The following is a 15,068-nucleotide window of genomic DNA, read 5'->3' as shown; positions in this document are numbered from 1 at the left end:
GCATTTGTCATGTCTGATTAGAATTGTCGCACACCATGACATATCGAATTCGAAGGCTCAGTGATTACATAATTGAACTACTTAAGCTTAGCAACCTTGTGATCCTATACTTACGTAATGCACTACATTAGCGCAGACAGCGAAGAATCCCTTGTCGACAGATGCTGCAAAAACCGGTTTACCGTCCTTCCCTTTATGGTAATTTACATTCCAAGCCACATGTGGACTTATATATGTATACGTCAGTTCTGTATAAAGAAATACATACTCAGTAAAATAAAAAGAAGTCAGATTGCGTGCAAAGGACATGAAAGAAGTTTGACACACTATTCCTCGAAGCACAGACAGTTTGATGTATAAATGTTACGTCCTTTCACACGTCTTTCGCTTCAATTGCATAAAATTATCTCTAGAATGGATGAATTTTATTCCGAAACCTTGTCTGTCCCAATTTTTGAGTTTCACGTAGATTTGATTCAATGTGAATATGCATATCAATTTACATGATTATACTGACCTTAGTTGATTATACGTTAACACCACAGCAATATAAAAACAGTTATAACATATTTGCGACAACCCCCTACCATGAAATAAAATAGGTATGTGCAGATCAAAGGAGTGTGTATTTTTGGACGTCCGGGTCTGAAATGATAAGTGTTTTTTTGCATTTGTTTTGTTGGCATGGTGGCTCAGGGTCCTCAGGCTGGAAAGGGGGTTAATACCGAACTTCGGCCCGAAGAATCAAATTGTTTTTGCGTGTCGAATCGTAACTGTAACAACTTTTTAGCTTAAATTCCGTCTGAAGGGACATGCCTGTAGGTAATATTTTATTGTTAATGTTTTTTCTCATTAACCACACACACAGACACCCACCCAATATTTGTTCCATACGTTGGGGACACATCTCTTGATAATGAAACATTTGGGTGGAATGACAGATATCACACTACATCGAATATATACTTGTGTATGAATGTAATGGAATGACTTACATGTCTAATAGTAGAGACGACCCTCTCCAGGTCTATTCTAAATGTCACACCTTATATTAGGCCCTACACGTCTAAACATTCTTCATTTAGTTAAATTTAGTCCTCATAGTTTCTCCCAATATACACAATGGCCTCGAAATGTATATATGGTAATTACTCATAAGAAAACACACACGCGCGCGCGCACACATGCATGATGCACGATACAACATACACACCTACATGTACCTACCTACCTACCTACCTACCTACCTACCTACCTACCTACATACATACATACATACATACATACATACATACATACATACATACATACATTAACTGTCTGAAAGCATTTGCAAAACATTTTAAGGACATCAAATTGTACCACCATTTATCTTTGAATACGTGTATAAATAAATGTCGCAATGACATCGGATCCGCTTTCTTTTAAAGTATTAAGTTGTTCTCCACAGGGAACGGAAATTACTTCGTATTATCAATTAGGCGTCACATGGTCTAGATAAAAGTGAATATCAAACGAAGCGCTTGCCAAGTTCATTAACTATTATTGTATGTTGTATCTTTGATGGTTAGGCTTATATCAATATATCATTAACATGGCTAATTAAGCTACCGTGTACTATGACGCATCAAAGTTACTGCCGACATCGTCTACAAATGGGAATAATTTAATGGTACAAGTGAGCGGCGTGAAAAATTTGGTCTTAGAGACCACATAAATTATGAAGACATATTATGCAGCATTCTCAAAGCCGAATCATACTCTTCAGCTGGCGCAATTATCAGCGGCGCATCCTGGGTATAGTGCCGCGGCCGTAAAGAGGTCTGTGGTTTTACGACGATGATAATGTGGATGATAATAATTTAGGATCACGTGATCATACATGACCGTGCATAATTACGTTCAAGGTCAATTTCTAAACTTCAGAAGTTCTGTTACAATATAAGAGACTGTGATATGAACAAGCTAATATATTTACAACGTATGTGAACTTGCAGTCAAGGTCTGTAGTAGTGGACAGATCGAAACATCGCAGTCATTTCCAATTTAGTTCCAAAGTAACAATATTGTACTGTCCTACTGATTCTTGGGACCATGAACAATATATTCTATCTTCATTATTCTCATCCATGGCAGGCCATCTTATAATGTACAATAAAACACCCTTGCTTGCATTGAATAATATCTGTTGTGTTTTCTGTAATTATTTATTTGCGTTCGTCAAGTAGTTCTTTATATTTGGAAATTTGATGGGGTTTTTTATCGACAAGTTTCTAGTCACCATGGTTGATAGTTTGTGTGCGCTCTTCCGAAAATGTGGTGACATTGGTCAAAACTTTCGACAGTCTGATTGCTTCTGTAAATGTTCATGTTTATTTACGAGCTATTTTTGTTTAGTTTTACTGCTTCTTTTTATCAATTTGTTATCATATTCATCAAAGTTACATTTGCTTTCACAAAGTGGACGTGGCATGCTTGTTCGAGAAGTATGGGAGGTTGTTTGAACAAAAGAGGGCGTCCTTTGCATGACCTACACTGTATATATGTCGTTCCATTTTGTGAAACTACCAGTACTTGTTTTTCAAATCATATCGTCTAGTTACCATGTTGACAAACCCTTTTTATTTCCAAAACTGTCATGGCCCGCTATACTAAAAACAATCTCCAGTAATGAAATTAAAGTGAGCTGACAAATAAATTCAGTCTTAGATATAAAAGATATCACCTGCTGAGTTTCCATATTAACAACATAAACCGCATCTTTCTAAACATTTCGCAAGTGACCATCAGCAACAGTAAAACAGTGCAAGCACTTTCAAATTTTCATTATAGGGTGTCTCTCCTTGTCACTGTATTAGGGTTCATTCGATATCTCACATTGAAAAAACAAGCTTCATTACAAAAACATTTATTTTTTTCTCAACTCCATGCAATAATGAACAAGGCAGTGAATGAAAAAACACAAATAATATATGTCATAAGGAAAATTATTTTCAACAATTTCAGTTACGTCAAGTTGTTCACATGACGCCGGTGAGGGCGGGGCAACTCGACGTACCTTACACTCTAATGGCAATACTGGTGTATGTCAGCATGATTAAGGGTAGGAATCATAGCCTAAGCTGTACTAGTTTGTCAAATGTGAAAAAAAATCCTAAATAAACCTATCATATTTATTACAGTTATAAAGTAACTGTTATTACATAGGTACCTATGTACGTTGATGTATAGTTAAAAATAAAACCGGTATTTTCAATATAAATTTTGCAAATTAGTCCCAATGCACAAAATCTCCTATAGTGCAATTTGATTAATAAATTTATTTGTTATGTGTATACACTCTTTTCTAGTGGTTTTAGACAATTTGGTGTAGATTTAAAAAATTTAAAACAAAATTTCAATATATTTCCTGATCATCATAATGTTCGGTAACGGTTATATCAAGTAACTATACAAATTAGTTGCTTACATATTAAGAAGCTATGCAAATTAAATCAGCATTTTCGTCTGTAAACAAGTAATTGCACTACTTTCCGTATGTATTTACTAAAGTGTATCTATGGATGTAGTGTGTATTTGGTACATTGCCACTGGTCAATTATATGCTTCTGGGAAACATTTTGAAAATGATTGTATTATGGTAGTACTGTTATGGTCGTTTGAAACTGATATCCGACCAGGGAAGTCACAAGCCTGTGATGTGGTGTATTCTGCTGTATTTAGCTTGCTATCACTCACAAAAAAGTATGGCCGCAGTAATACACCACATCACTTACGAAAATAACTTCTGTATGCCCTACTATCCGAATAACTTCTGTATGCCCTACTTTCCATTGTGAGGTTCTATTGTAAAACGAAAGGTACAACCTTCTGATACTAAATATCAGGGTTTTGTGTAGTTTGTGTATTTGGCTAGCATGACTATACAATGAAAGCTTCATCAGTATGGGTACTTCACATAGCTATCACTCACAATTGACAGTAATGTTGTGTTTCCATGACAACAAATCTTTCAGTCTAGACGATAGATCTCACTATCATTTGAAAATATGTTACAATGTCAACATTGTCAAAATATTATGAATACAAATATAAACAGTCATTAAACATATTTATGAGTAAAGCAGTTATACCAAATCAAATGTATATGGTCTGTGTATGTGATGTATGTGTAACCTGGTCACAAATTACATGTAATTCATTTGTCTGTATTGGTCAACTTTCTTCATTATTGCAGTTTCTTTGTTATGGTGCTATTTTTGGTCCCTGAGGAACACTGATGACATTTCTAGTTAACCTGGCTTGATAAATATCAGACTAAAATTGCTACATTTCGATGTCTGATTCATCAAAACTTTTTAAGTACTATTGTTACATTGGATTCCTTTTAAGAGTGGGAATCAACTAAAAGGTAGCTCATCAAACAAAGGAATGTAGGAATGTCGGTAACATTTCTGTTACACAGACAATGAATGTGGCAAGCAAGTAGAGGTGCTTGGCACCTGATTGTGAATACCTTTCACTGAACGCCATTTAATACTATGGACCAGATACATGTTTTCAGGTTGTACGGCGGCGTTAGAGCCTGACCTTGGGAGGGTCCATAAATCATACTACCAAGGTCTGCAAAACCCATATGCGATCAGTAAGGGTTTTATCATATACCCTATTGAGCTTTAATTAAAATACATTAGAAAATATTTTTTTTGCTTATTTGCAGAAAATTCAACAATTTGTACAACTGACCTTATTTGGGCAAAATATGCCTGGGTGTGATATGGCAAAATATTACACAAATGTGTGGGTGCTGGAGGAAATATGGATGATAATGATAATTGTGATAATTGTTATTATTTTTTCCTGTGACTCTATGTAAAGCCAATAATCAAATGTAATAAATAAAAGAAAAATAAATAAATAAAATGTAGTATGATATTAGGGTGACATTCTATTTCAGGTCAATCTGGTTAAAATCTGATGTGTTCAAAACGGCTAGATGTTTTTATTTGCTGTTTCCACTGTTTTGTGTCGATTGTTTTGTTCTGGTTGATCGCTGCTTTCCCACATCTGACCCTGTGTAATACAAAATCTCATTTGAATATCGCGCTTTTGAGTAGCCAATCAGGATGAGTGTTACGTTGGCAGCTGCGCACACTTGAGAAATTGAAGAAAAAAATGCACACATGGAGATTGCATTGACGATACGACCCATTGGTGGCTACATCGTCTCTTCGCACGATTTGGAAAGCATGTTGATTGGTTGAAGAAACCTTTCAAGAGCCTTGAGATTCAAACAAGATTTTCTATTACACAGGGTCAGATGTGGGAAGGTGGGGATCATCGGGAACAAAACAAACGACACAAAACAATGGAAATAGAGGTAAATAAAGACATCTAGCCACTTTCACCACATCAGATTTTAATCAGATTGACTTCAGGTTAACTGGTCTACTGTACACGTAGTACTCATTTTACACAAATCAAAGTTACCACTGAAACACTGTCGCCAACAAATTGCTGTTGTAAATTCTGAAACAGCAGTGTATTTATCATTGGTTTGATGTTGGTATTGTTACTGAGAGTATTGGAGAAGACGCCTCAGCAGTTGTCTCCATTGGTTCATTCCTGATCACATCCCTGAGGTGTCCAATGTCATTATGAATGTACATTCTTACATATGTCCATGGTTTGGGGATTCCAAAAATGCCAGGATACAATTCACTCAATGCTTCATCTCGACATAGTAACCACTTCCATGTGACAAGAAAGACAACAGCAATGCCCATACTTTGAAGGAGGAACTGACCATTCTCATCAGTAATTCTGTGCAATGATTGTTGAAATAATTGGTAGACCAGCATAACGAAGAGTGTGAGTAAGAAGGGTGTGAGAAGCTGATACTGAGATACCATGTACCTGACAATACAAGAATAGTATCATTAGTAACAAAGCCTCAGAATGTCATATCTGCTATAAAACTGTACAGCAGATAAGGCCTTACTGCACTGATATGCTGATGATATTAATGTTAGGAAAAATGGGACAGTACATGAAAGTACTCGGGACTGACAATTGCAATATGCTAGAAATCATTAATGTGTTACTCTTGTGTTTCATAACATAAATACTCAGGACCCAGTGTGTTTCAGAAAATAACAAATTTCCGATAATATTGACGTTCACAAAGCATTGGCTGAGGTATGGGATGTACCAAGGGAGTGCCATGTAGAATGTCTTGGCCAGCTATGTCAAAGTTTAGATTGTGGTGATTTGACAACTTCAATTATATTCTGAATCAGTGATTTTTTTTATCAGAACCACCTGTAACCAATCTAGTTGTGACCTGACAATGAGTCAACATGATCGAATAGTTAGACCACCCAGCATGGAACCTGCAATTTGCTGGTTGAGGGTCTATGGTTGGGGCCACTGCTATTTGTTCTTGAATGTCTAAAGTCATTCGTCAAGATTTGGACCACAATTATGCCCTAGTCAACTTAATTGTTGGGTAGAGGGTGCTATCTGAATGATTTAACCTTATGCACTTACGGAGGATACAATGGATTGTGTGCTTTTAAAAGGAGGTTATACGAGGTCGTTGTGTTAATATAGCTTTGTGCCAGGTGTAATTTCTGTTCAGTGCTATGATGACAACATTTATTGTGGAAAGCATTTCATAAATATATACTATTACTATTATCCTTATGAAGTAATAATCAAAGGGTTTTGCTGGGTAGTTTTCACATGCTAACAATATGAATAAACACCTTTAGGAATATTTACCATATCAGGTACCAACATTGATATGTGTAGATCAAAATTTTGTTTTACAGAAATAATTTGAAGAATAAGAAGGAACTACAGAATTACTTGGGGTCTACCAACAACATAACTGAAACTACAACTAATTGAGGTGTGGTGTTGACTTAAAGTGGCCATATCGATGAGGATTTGGTATTTTAGTTTTGGATTTATAATTCATACAAAATTTTTATCATGGCTCCTACTTGATAAATCAATGTGAATCTGCATAGATCAAGTCTGTGTTTGTTGTTCAATACTAGTATCTTGTAAAAAAGCTAAAATATATGTAAATTATTGTTATTGTACAGTCTATTGCAATGTATTGAGTTACAAACAAGGACTTGGCATATGTTGTTTCGCATTGATTTTTCAAGTGGGAAGCCATGATAAAATTGTTTTATAAAATAAAAATCCAAAGTAAACACCAAATCCCCTTTCATATGGCCACGTTAATCAAGTTCCATAATGTGTATATAACTTACCAAAAATATACAGCAAATAGAGGTAGCATGGACCAGCTTGTTTGTCTCAGCTGTTGTATGCCTTCTGGCAGTTTTGAAGTCTTCTTGATAAAACAGCCAAAGAAATAAAACAATAACGTCAAGAGAAAGGATATCCACCTGTACATGTAGGATGAGAGATGAAAGTTATTTAACTGTTATACAATGACAGCAGATTTTCACACAAAGCATACATGTAGCTCATCACTGAGTGCTCCTCATATGAATATTGTTTGGGGTATGACTGGTCATCTATGAAAGATTGGCTAGAATTGTGCATTTTTGCTCACCCAAAATATTAGTAAAGATTGAAGTCCAAAACTCATGTAAAACATCTCTGACATTGATAAGTTCTATACAACCTCCTCCTACCCAAATACCCAAACTTTGCCAGTCTACATATATATGACACTGGTAATCCAGCCTTCAGTTTACTAAGATAAATGCAAACTTAATGTAACATTCTTCAATGTGGTAGATCAGTGCCCAAGTAGGTGATAGTGGTTCCTCTGTTTTGCGATTCTAATCACACTATGATCAACATGGTGTAACCATCCAGGGCTCGAAATTCGCGGTAGTCCCGCGTCCACAGACTACCAATGTTTGTCTCTGGGCTACCAAATTATGTGAGTGGTAGCCCAATTGGGCTACTAAGTTTTGAATGAAACTGTGACACCCTGACTCCGACACCTTCCCGGGCCGGGGGCCTCCGAGGTCGCAGTCCTGTGGGACGTGTTCTCGCCAAAATTAGCGTCAAAATCTGTGCGTCTTTTCCAAATTTACATCCACACTACATGATGTATATCAAATGTACACGAAATACATGTACACTGTACACGTCATTCTTCCGTTCATCGTATACACAGCTTGTACTTCAAAAATGTCACAACAAAACATTTATATGCAACAATATTCTGTATAGCGATTTAATGTTATCTTTCTGTACTTTCAATTTCCCATGGTAATCACTCTTTGGAAATCTGCTCTCCGGCCCGGGCCCTTCCGATTCTTCTCGGAGTCGGAGTACAGTACACTCTCGGTACAGCACTGCTGCAGTAACTAAATTCCATAACATTAATGACAGCTTTAACTTTCAACTTGACAGAGACACGGTTGTAATGGTGTTTGATAAAATTTTATGCTGATGAGAACTGTTAACTTGGTATACACCTACAGATTCGTTTATTCTTGAACGATGCCTAAAACATTCCGTGTGTAAACCACGCTCACGCAACCCCTGAGAGCATGCAGTGGTGAATGGTAAATTCACGTAATGCATTCGATCTAGTAGTAGTAGCAAAGCTCAAAAGAAAGTTGAAGTTTTAGTGAGAATGAAATGGTGACATGATGATTTGAATTTATCTGAGTGGAGTTTTCAGCATGGACCGTCTGCTGATGTGGTCTTAGACTCTGTTTGATTATCTCTTCGCCCATGAATGGAAGGGGCTTTGCCGTAATGGCCATCATGTATGAATACAAATCCTGTCTAACCCGTCTGTTAATAAGTAACCAATCACGTGGATAGATAATGATAACAGCACATAGTTTCTAAACTACCCAAGACGTAGTCTCCACATCAGGAAATGGCCATGGGGCTTATGAAACTGTTTATACGTTTTCCATACGTTGAATCATATTCAAATTTTACAGGTCTCACTGCACCAAGAGATTTAGATAATAGTTACAAGTACGAACTGCGACTACATGAATTTTCTTCATTGCGATGATAACCGTACGTTGTAACAGTAAGCCTCATACGGTCCCTCTTTATGACACGTCCCCAGAGACGCATACATGTACATGCAAAAAATTGCATCCCCAATGTCAAATATGGCATGAAATACACACAAATAACGTGTTAACGTGACTCTTAAGTTATTCAATCAATCATCGAATTCAATACATCATATAGTTACATATATCACAGACACCATTAATTTAGGAATGCATGCATATGGGCTACCAGTCATTGCTCTCGGGCTACCAAATTTAAAAGATGGTAGCCCACCTGGGCTACCAAGAAAAAAAACGAATTTCGAGCCCTGCCATCTGAAGTTCCAAAACAGCACTTCAAGTTTATTTTACTCTAAATAAACTAGTTTTCAGAGACACATCCCTACTATACTAAGACTATAATTAAACCAACATCATTTCAATAGCTTATCACTGTTGTAACCATATGATGCGACAATAGTTTTAGTTTCTATGGGTCTGTCCTAGAAAACCAAAGGCTCAACTACCAGGGTACTATATACTGATATACAACACTTGCAGCACTTGTCTAGAGATGCCACTGATCAGCATGTTGTTTGTATCAGTATTAGACAATTAAAACTCGCTTTAAAATTAAAGTTGCAAAAAAAGTCATCCCCTTATCACACTGTCAAACTAACATACATTAATACAAAAACAAGTCCCAGGTGCCTCTGATATAAATTCAAGTGAGTCATTTATCAGTTTGTTTATGTCTGTAAAAGTTAGTCATCTGGTATACAATGCTTTACAAAGCCAGTTTTAATTGTCCACCACTGACTGGTAAAACAATGTTCAGATCAGAGGCACGGCTACATGGGCTGTAATGGGAGTAATGTCAGCATGCCATTCCATTAAATATTGACCCCTAGTTACCAAAAGTGATCATGAAATGCACTACAAATGTACATGTACGTAATTACAACTGTTTATGTACATAATATCATTTTTACTTACCAAAGATGAAATCCTGAATTCAATCCTAAGGTTATCAACATTTCAAATACATCTACCTGTAAATAGAAGGAAATACAAAATAATTCTGCGCACATTTCTTGTTAACTATATAACACTGCAAGATCTATGATAGACTGAAAGATTTGCTATTGTTGGTGCTCCTGTTAACCCTTCCAACCCTATGGCTATGGCACAATGTGGCACGATTGTTGCATCGTCCAGACTAGTTATGAATGGGATACAAAGTACATGTACTCACTAATTGCGTTGGTTTTACAAACTGCATTACTGAATTTTCTCCCACAGACCATTCACTGTCATAGCCAAACGCTTGAAGTCTTCTTGTGACAGTTCCTATTACTGTCTGCATGCAAGCACCTATTGTAAGCACAACTAAAGCTGGCAACATTACGGTAGAAGAAATCCTGCTTGGAGAACTTTCCCATAGCTAATGAAAATGAGAAGAAGGAACAACAAAAGGTTACACTTTAGCTGATCCACCATAGGGAGCAAAGCCTCTGCTTCGAGAACTTGTCATAGCTGATGGAAATGAGAAAAACAAAAGGATTCCAACGCTAGCAATTCACCATTGAGGGCATTGATCTCAAGTTTGGTTATTTCTCAGAAATATCATATGATATGAATGAACACTTTGTGCCCCTATGTTATTTGTAATGGTTTCAAGATGATAATGAAGTAAACAAATACAAAATAGACCACACTTGCATCAAAATGAAAAGGCTTTGTCACAAATTAAACAGACTGATATCAATTAAACAGACTGATATCACCAACACATAATGGTTTGATATGGGGCTACAAGACAGGTTTATATATAGTGTTCTACATTTACAAATTATGTCAGGATGGTTGCAGTAACATTGTGTGACATGATCACATATTAGTACACAGACATCAAACTTTTCTGACTCAAAGTTATTCATCCCTGTATAAAGAAAAGTTAATTAATGCATGTCCTCATAGCCCTGGCTTCACATGGATATACAATGGAAAATGTGTCAACTTTTCTCAGTTATTGTGTGTAACACAAGTTCAGCACAGTGATCTAACTACATTGTATGATTCATGGATTACACTAAATAGGGCTGTATTATCTAAACTAAGGTTTCTCTCCATAGCCTTCAGTTCAGTTAGACTTGAACATATAAATCATTACAGGAGATTTCGTTTTAGTTTGAAAATGTATCAAGATCAGTGAGACTGATCACAAGGTTTCATGTTGAGATAGACACAATAAAGATAACACAAACATCTCTTACACAATGTATGATCTGTATTTTGTTACATTTTTTTGTTATAAATAGAGAGAAAACACCGTGTAAGAGATGTCTGTGTGTTATCTTTATTGTGTCTGTCTTAACATGAAACTTTATGATCTTGATACATTTAATACTATTTGCAATCTAAAACAAAATCGCTTATAATAGTTGTGTACATGTAACTATATTATATTCTTACCTTGTAGAAACAAAATGGCACAACAAATGAATACGAAATATACATCCAATCAACTACTGTTGCCTTGGAGAAGGAGGATAACTCAATAGGGAATTGGATCTGAAAAAACAACAAACCATCCACATAGTTATATCATAACCATATCAAGTACAATGTACATATACACACGTATCTCTGTCTGGTGAAATGAATGAATGATATTTGGATGTGGTATTTGAAAGGTGATATTTATACACAATAATAACAATTTACATTTGTAACAATGCCACATACATGTACATACAAGTATAGTACAATCTGGTAATGCTGACAAGATATTGATGGAAGTTTGAGAATATTCCCCAAAAAAATTATCTGACAATGTGGGTAGCAGTATTTTAAGTTTAGTATGAACCTATCAAAAACATTGTACAAATGCAATCAAATTCAAACTGTGTTTGCATACCAGCTTTACGCGATTACTAGCTCACTTGACCAATGTGACAAGTCAATATTCTAGAATCAAGTTCTTACCTTAAGTAGATGAACACCGATATCTAGGATCCAAAATGCTAGGATTAATGTCACCCATATATAGGTGTGGAAAGTACCAGCAGGTATGACTTGTTTCTTGGTCAGTTTTCTTTTTCGTTCCCTCTGTACTGATTCCTTCTCTGATTTACTCTCATCACTGGAGCTAAAACTTGTTCCGCTTCCTGGGCTGAGAGATTAATTAATAGCAAAATGCATTTAAAGTTAACTGCATGTACTGTACATGTACCATCTCGTGTTAACTTACTGACAAGTAATGTAATACATAGTTTTCCTGGTACTAAACTACAGATGTATTTCTGGAAGAATTTTAGGGGAACTCTTCTTGAAATGAACATACAGTTACACATGGCAATTACGCAAAGATGGACTTCATATTTATGTCATGAGTTTTTTCTCTAATAAGAAGAATGAAGGTACCAATTTTGTGTAATCTGTAACCAGATCCAGTTCAAATATGACTTGGAAATTTTTTAATAAAGTGCCCCCACCACCACCACCACCACCACCACCACAAAGCATATTACAACATTCTAATACGTTTGCCAAGGATTGAGAAATAGACATTGCATATTTAAATTATGATGATAAAAAACTAATTAATTATTTATTGATTAGTGTATCACTGCCATACACTGACAGTGATAAACTCCAGCATGATGCCACTGTTGCTAGTTTGACAACTGGTGACCCACTGAGGTAGAAGGGTTCATGTTCCATCAAAATATTTGGGTCAAGATTGTATGATTAGTGGCGATATTATCGATATAATTATAATCTCAGTGAAAAGTTGTATGCCTGGATAGAACAATTTGTGTGTGAGCATCATGGTATACCATACATTCAAATATATTCATGGTGTGATGAGAGTACCATAATAATAGAGTATCTGCAAGCGAATGAAGGAGGACCACAGTCTACAGACTAGTCCTGCTTACATACGGAGTAAGTCGGTGTTGAGGGTCATGTCAGTAATCTAGACCCGTGCACCGTCAGCAAGCAGGACATATCTACAGACTAATAATAGTACACGGTGGATAGCGTACGTTTGTTACCGAACAATGCATGCATAACATACCCGCTGGTCGAATCGATTTCTGAGATGCGTTCCGGAGCGTTACTTTGGCTTTTTGGTTTGTCTGGCACTCCAATCGGTTTTCTCGGACGAAGTTTTGAAGGCATGTTTTGAAATATTATTTTACAAGCACATGTACACACGCGTTGAATCAGCTGGCTCGGCTGCTCTGTGATTCCCTTCGCCTCGCTTTCGCTTTGCAATGTAATTGGCTCATCTAAGGTCGTCCCCATTGCGCGTGCGCGTGTTGTTTTTCTTTAGCGATAAAAGCAAGACGATAAAATTAAAGTTGAACCGGGAAGTCGCTTGTCAGCTTGTACTGTGTCATCGGCCCGGATAGTTCCGTATTTGAAATTTTCTCGCTCGCAATATATGGTAACAGTTGTAATAAGCAGACACTGTGTCCGGAGAGCAAAGCAATTTGCCTGACTATCGTGTAAGTCACTCATATTATGATATTTGGAATGATGAAATTGTCTGAAAAAAAGTTGCATAAGATGATAAGTTATAACTGTTTTACGTAATGTAATCTATTAACCGAGGTTGAGGTTGGGTTAGTTACCTGGTTTGTAATGGTAAATGTAAAAGATATGACGCAAATATGTAAAACATGAAAAAAAATATATTTGTTCACTATGGCAACTCAGACAAGCCCTCGGTACTTCAAAACCTCTTGTTCTGCTTTGCTACATCCAATATATCCTTTTCGAGTTTCGGAACGTTTATACAACCACGAAGGAAGTATTTAAATAAACGCTTACAACTTCCCCATAAGAATAAAACTTTCAACATGAAAAATGATTAAAATGTCACGACGTGGATCATAGTTATAATCATGGGGTATAAACTGAAAGATCACCCCCCCCCCCCCGGGGGGCGCTCTTCTCATTCCGTTTTTCATAAACGAGGGATGATAGGAGCGCTCCCGTCGATGTATTTTAATATCTACCATACGTTACTACGAGCAGCTGCAGAGCAACGTTGCTACCCGTTAACTTTGCTTTAAGTTTCTAACCGTTTATGACTCTAAGTTTCCAGACTTGTCAAATCCGGAAACTCCATAGATCATAACATTAAATCATGTTATCAGGGATAATATAATCGGCCACCACTCCCGAAACCCCTCCACCCCGCCCCCTACGGCGGTGTACAAAACATTCATCACTTTTACAATGCATGTAATCATCATTATGCAACCTATTGTGTTGTTTTGCATTGTTGTTGTGTGCGTTGTGCCTGGCAGCCAGCATGTACGTCAGCATTCGGATTCGCGTAACAACAGCTCCGATCACCGAGTAGGGTCTGTGATGAGCAACATTGTATCTCGTGTATGACCCGAGTGCCATCGATTTAGTCATATGACTTGTAAACTCCATACCTACCCAAAAATGTTTGTTTAATATCTCAAGTTGCATCGATTATTTGTATTGATGACCCGGGCAATGTCCACGGGGTCCACGTGCATGACTTAAATAGAAATACCACACATATTGTCGAAGTTGGACTAAAACGTTCCCCTAGCTTGTCATATACTTGAAAGTTATTATTTTTGTGAATGAAATTCAAAATGAATCCTAGCTATCGCAGCTCTAATGATAGTTGCACCTAGCTTCTCTGTTTCAATGTCGTCAACATTGTGATAACATGAATACAAGGTTAGAGAGAAGATGCAGAGGTAGTCTAGTCATGTAATTTGCAATGTCAAATTAGTCAGAGTAAGCTGTCTCACTCTAACTATATACTGCTTGAAGTTTTCAATCTTATACCACTGATGACTTTTTGGCCGCTCTAGTAATAAACGGAACCTTCGTCTCGTTATCAGGTCATCCAATCATTGTTTTGCAAAGGTGATAATTGTGTGGTATCCTTACTGGACCCTGCACTTTAAACTGTATTCTTTTGGTATAACGGTTGGTATTGGAAGTATACTGTATACATACCAATTTGACCAAGCATATATATCTGTCATG

General features: G+C 36.7%; 1 protein-coding gene across 1 annotated transcript; it reads right to left on the bottom strand.

The window, feature by feature from the left end:
* Positions 1-5,549: 5,549 nt before the first annotated feature.
* LOC144442984 (ceroid-lipofuscinosis neuronal protein 6 homolog) lies at positions 5,550-13,238 on the bottom strand. Its single transcript, XM_078132358.1, has 7 exons — positions 13,102-13,238; positions 12,006-12,192; positions 11,493-11,591; positions 10,273-10,461; positions 10,014-10,069; positions 7,287-7,424; positions 5,550-5,916 (listed from the first exon to the last, which is right to left on the bottom strand). Exons 1-7 carry the CDS (start codon positions 13,203-13,205, stop codon positions 5,550-5,552), a joined length of 1,140 nt encoding a protein of 379 aa, XP_077988484.1. The 5' UTR covers positions 13,206-13,238.
* Positions 13,239-15,068: the final 1,830 nt, after the last annotated feature.

This window comes from Glandiceps talaboti, chromosome 12 (genome assembly GCF_964340395.1).
Source record: "Glandiceps talaboti chromosome 12, keGlaTala1.1, whole genome shotgun sequence".
Lineage (NCBI taxonomy): Eukaryota > Metazoa > Hemichordata > Enteropneusta > Spengelidae > Glandiceps > Glandiceps talaboti.
The sequence above is the reverse complement of the archived record's forward strand: the minus strand, read 5'-3'. Positions and strand labels throughout refer to the sequence as shown.

Bases quoted from the DNA above. Each gene is read 5' to 3' on its own strand.
- LOC144442984 (XM_078132358.1), bottom strand. From the start codon at position 13,205: ATGCCTTCAAAACTTCGTCCGAGAAAACCGATTGGAGTGCCAGACAAA. The intron at 10,070-10,272 runs GTGAGTACATGT...TTCTATTTACAG, and splicing joins TTGTAAAACCAACGCAATTA to GTAGATGTATTTGAAATGTT. The intron at 7,425-10,013 runs GTAAGTAAAAAT...CTACATGTACAG, and splicing joins AATTCAGGATTTCATCTTTG to GTGGATATCCTTTCTCTTGA.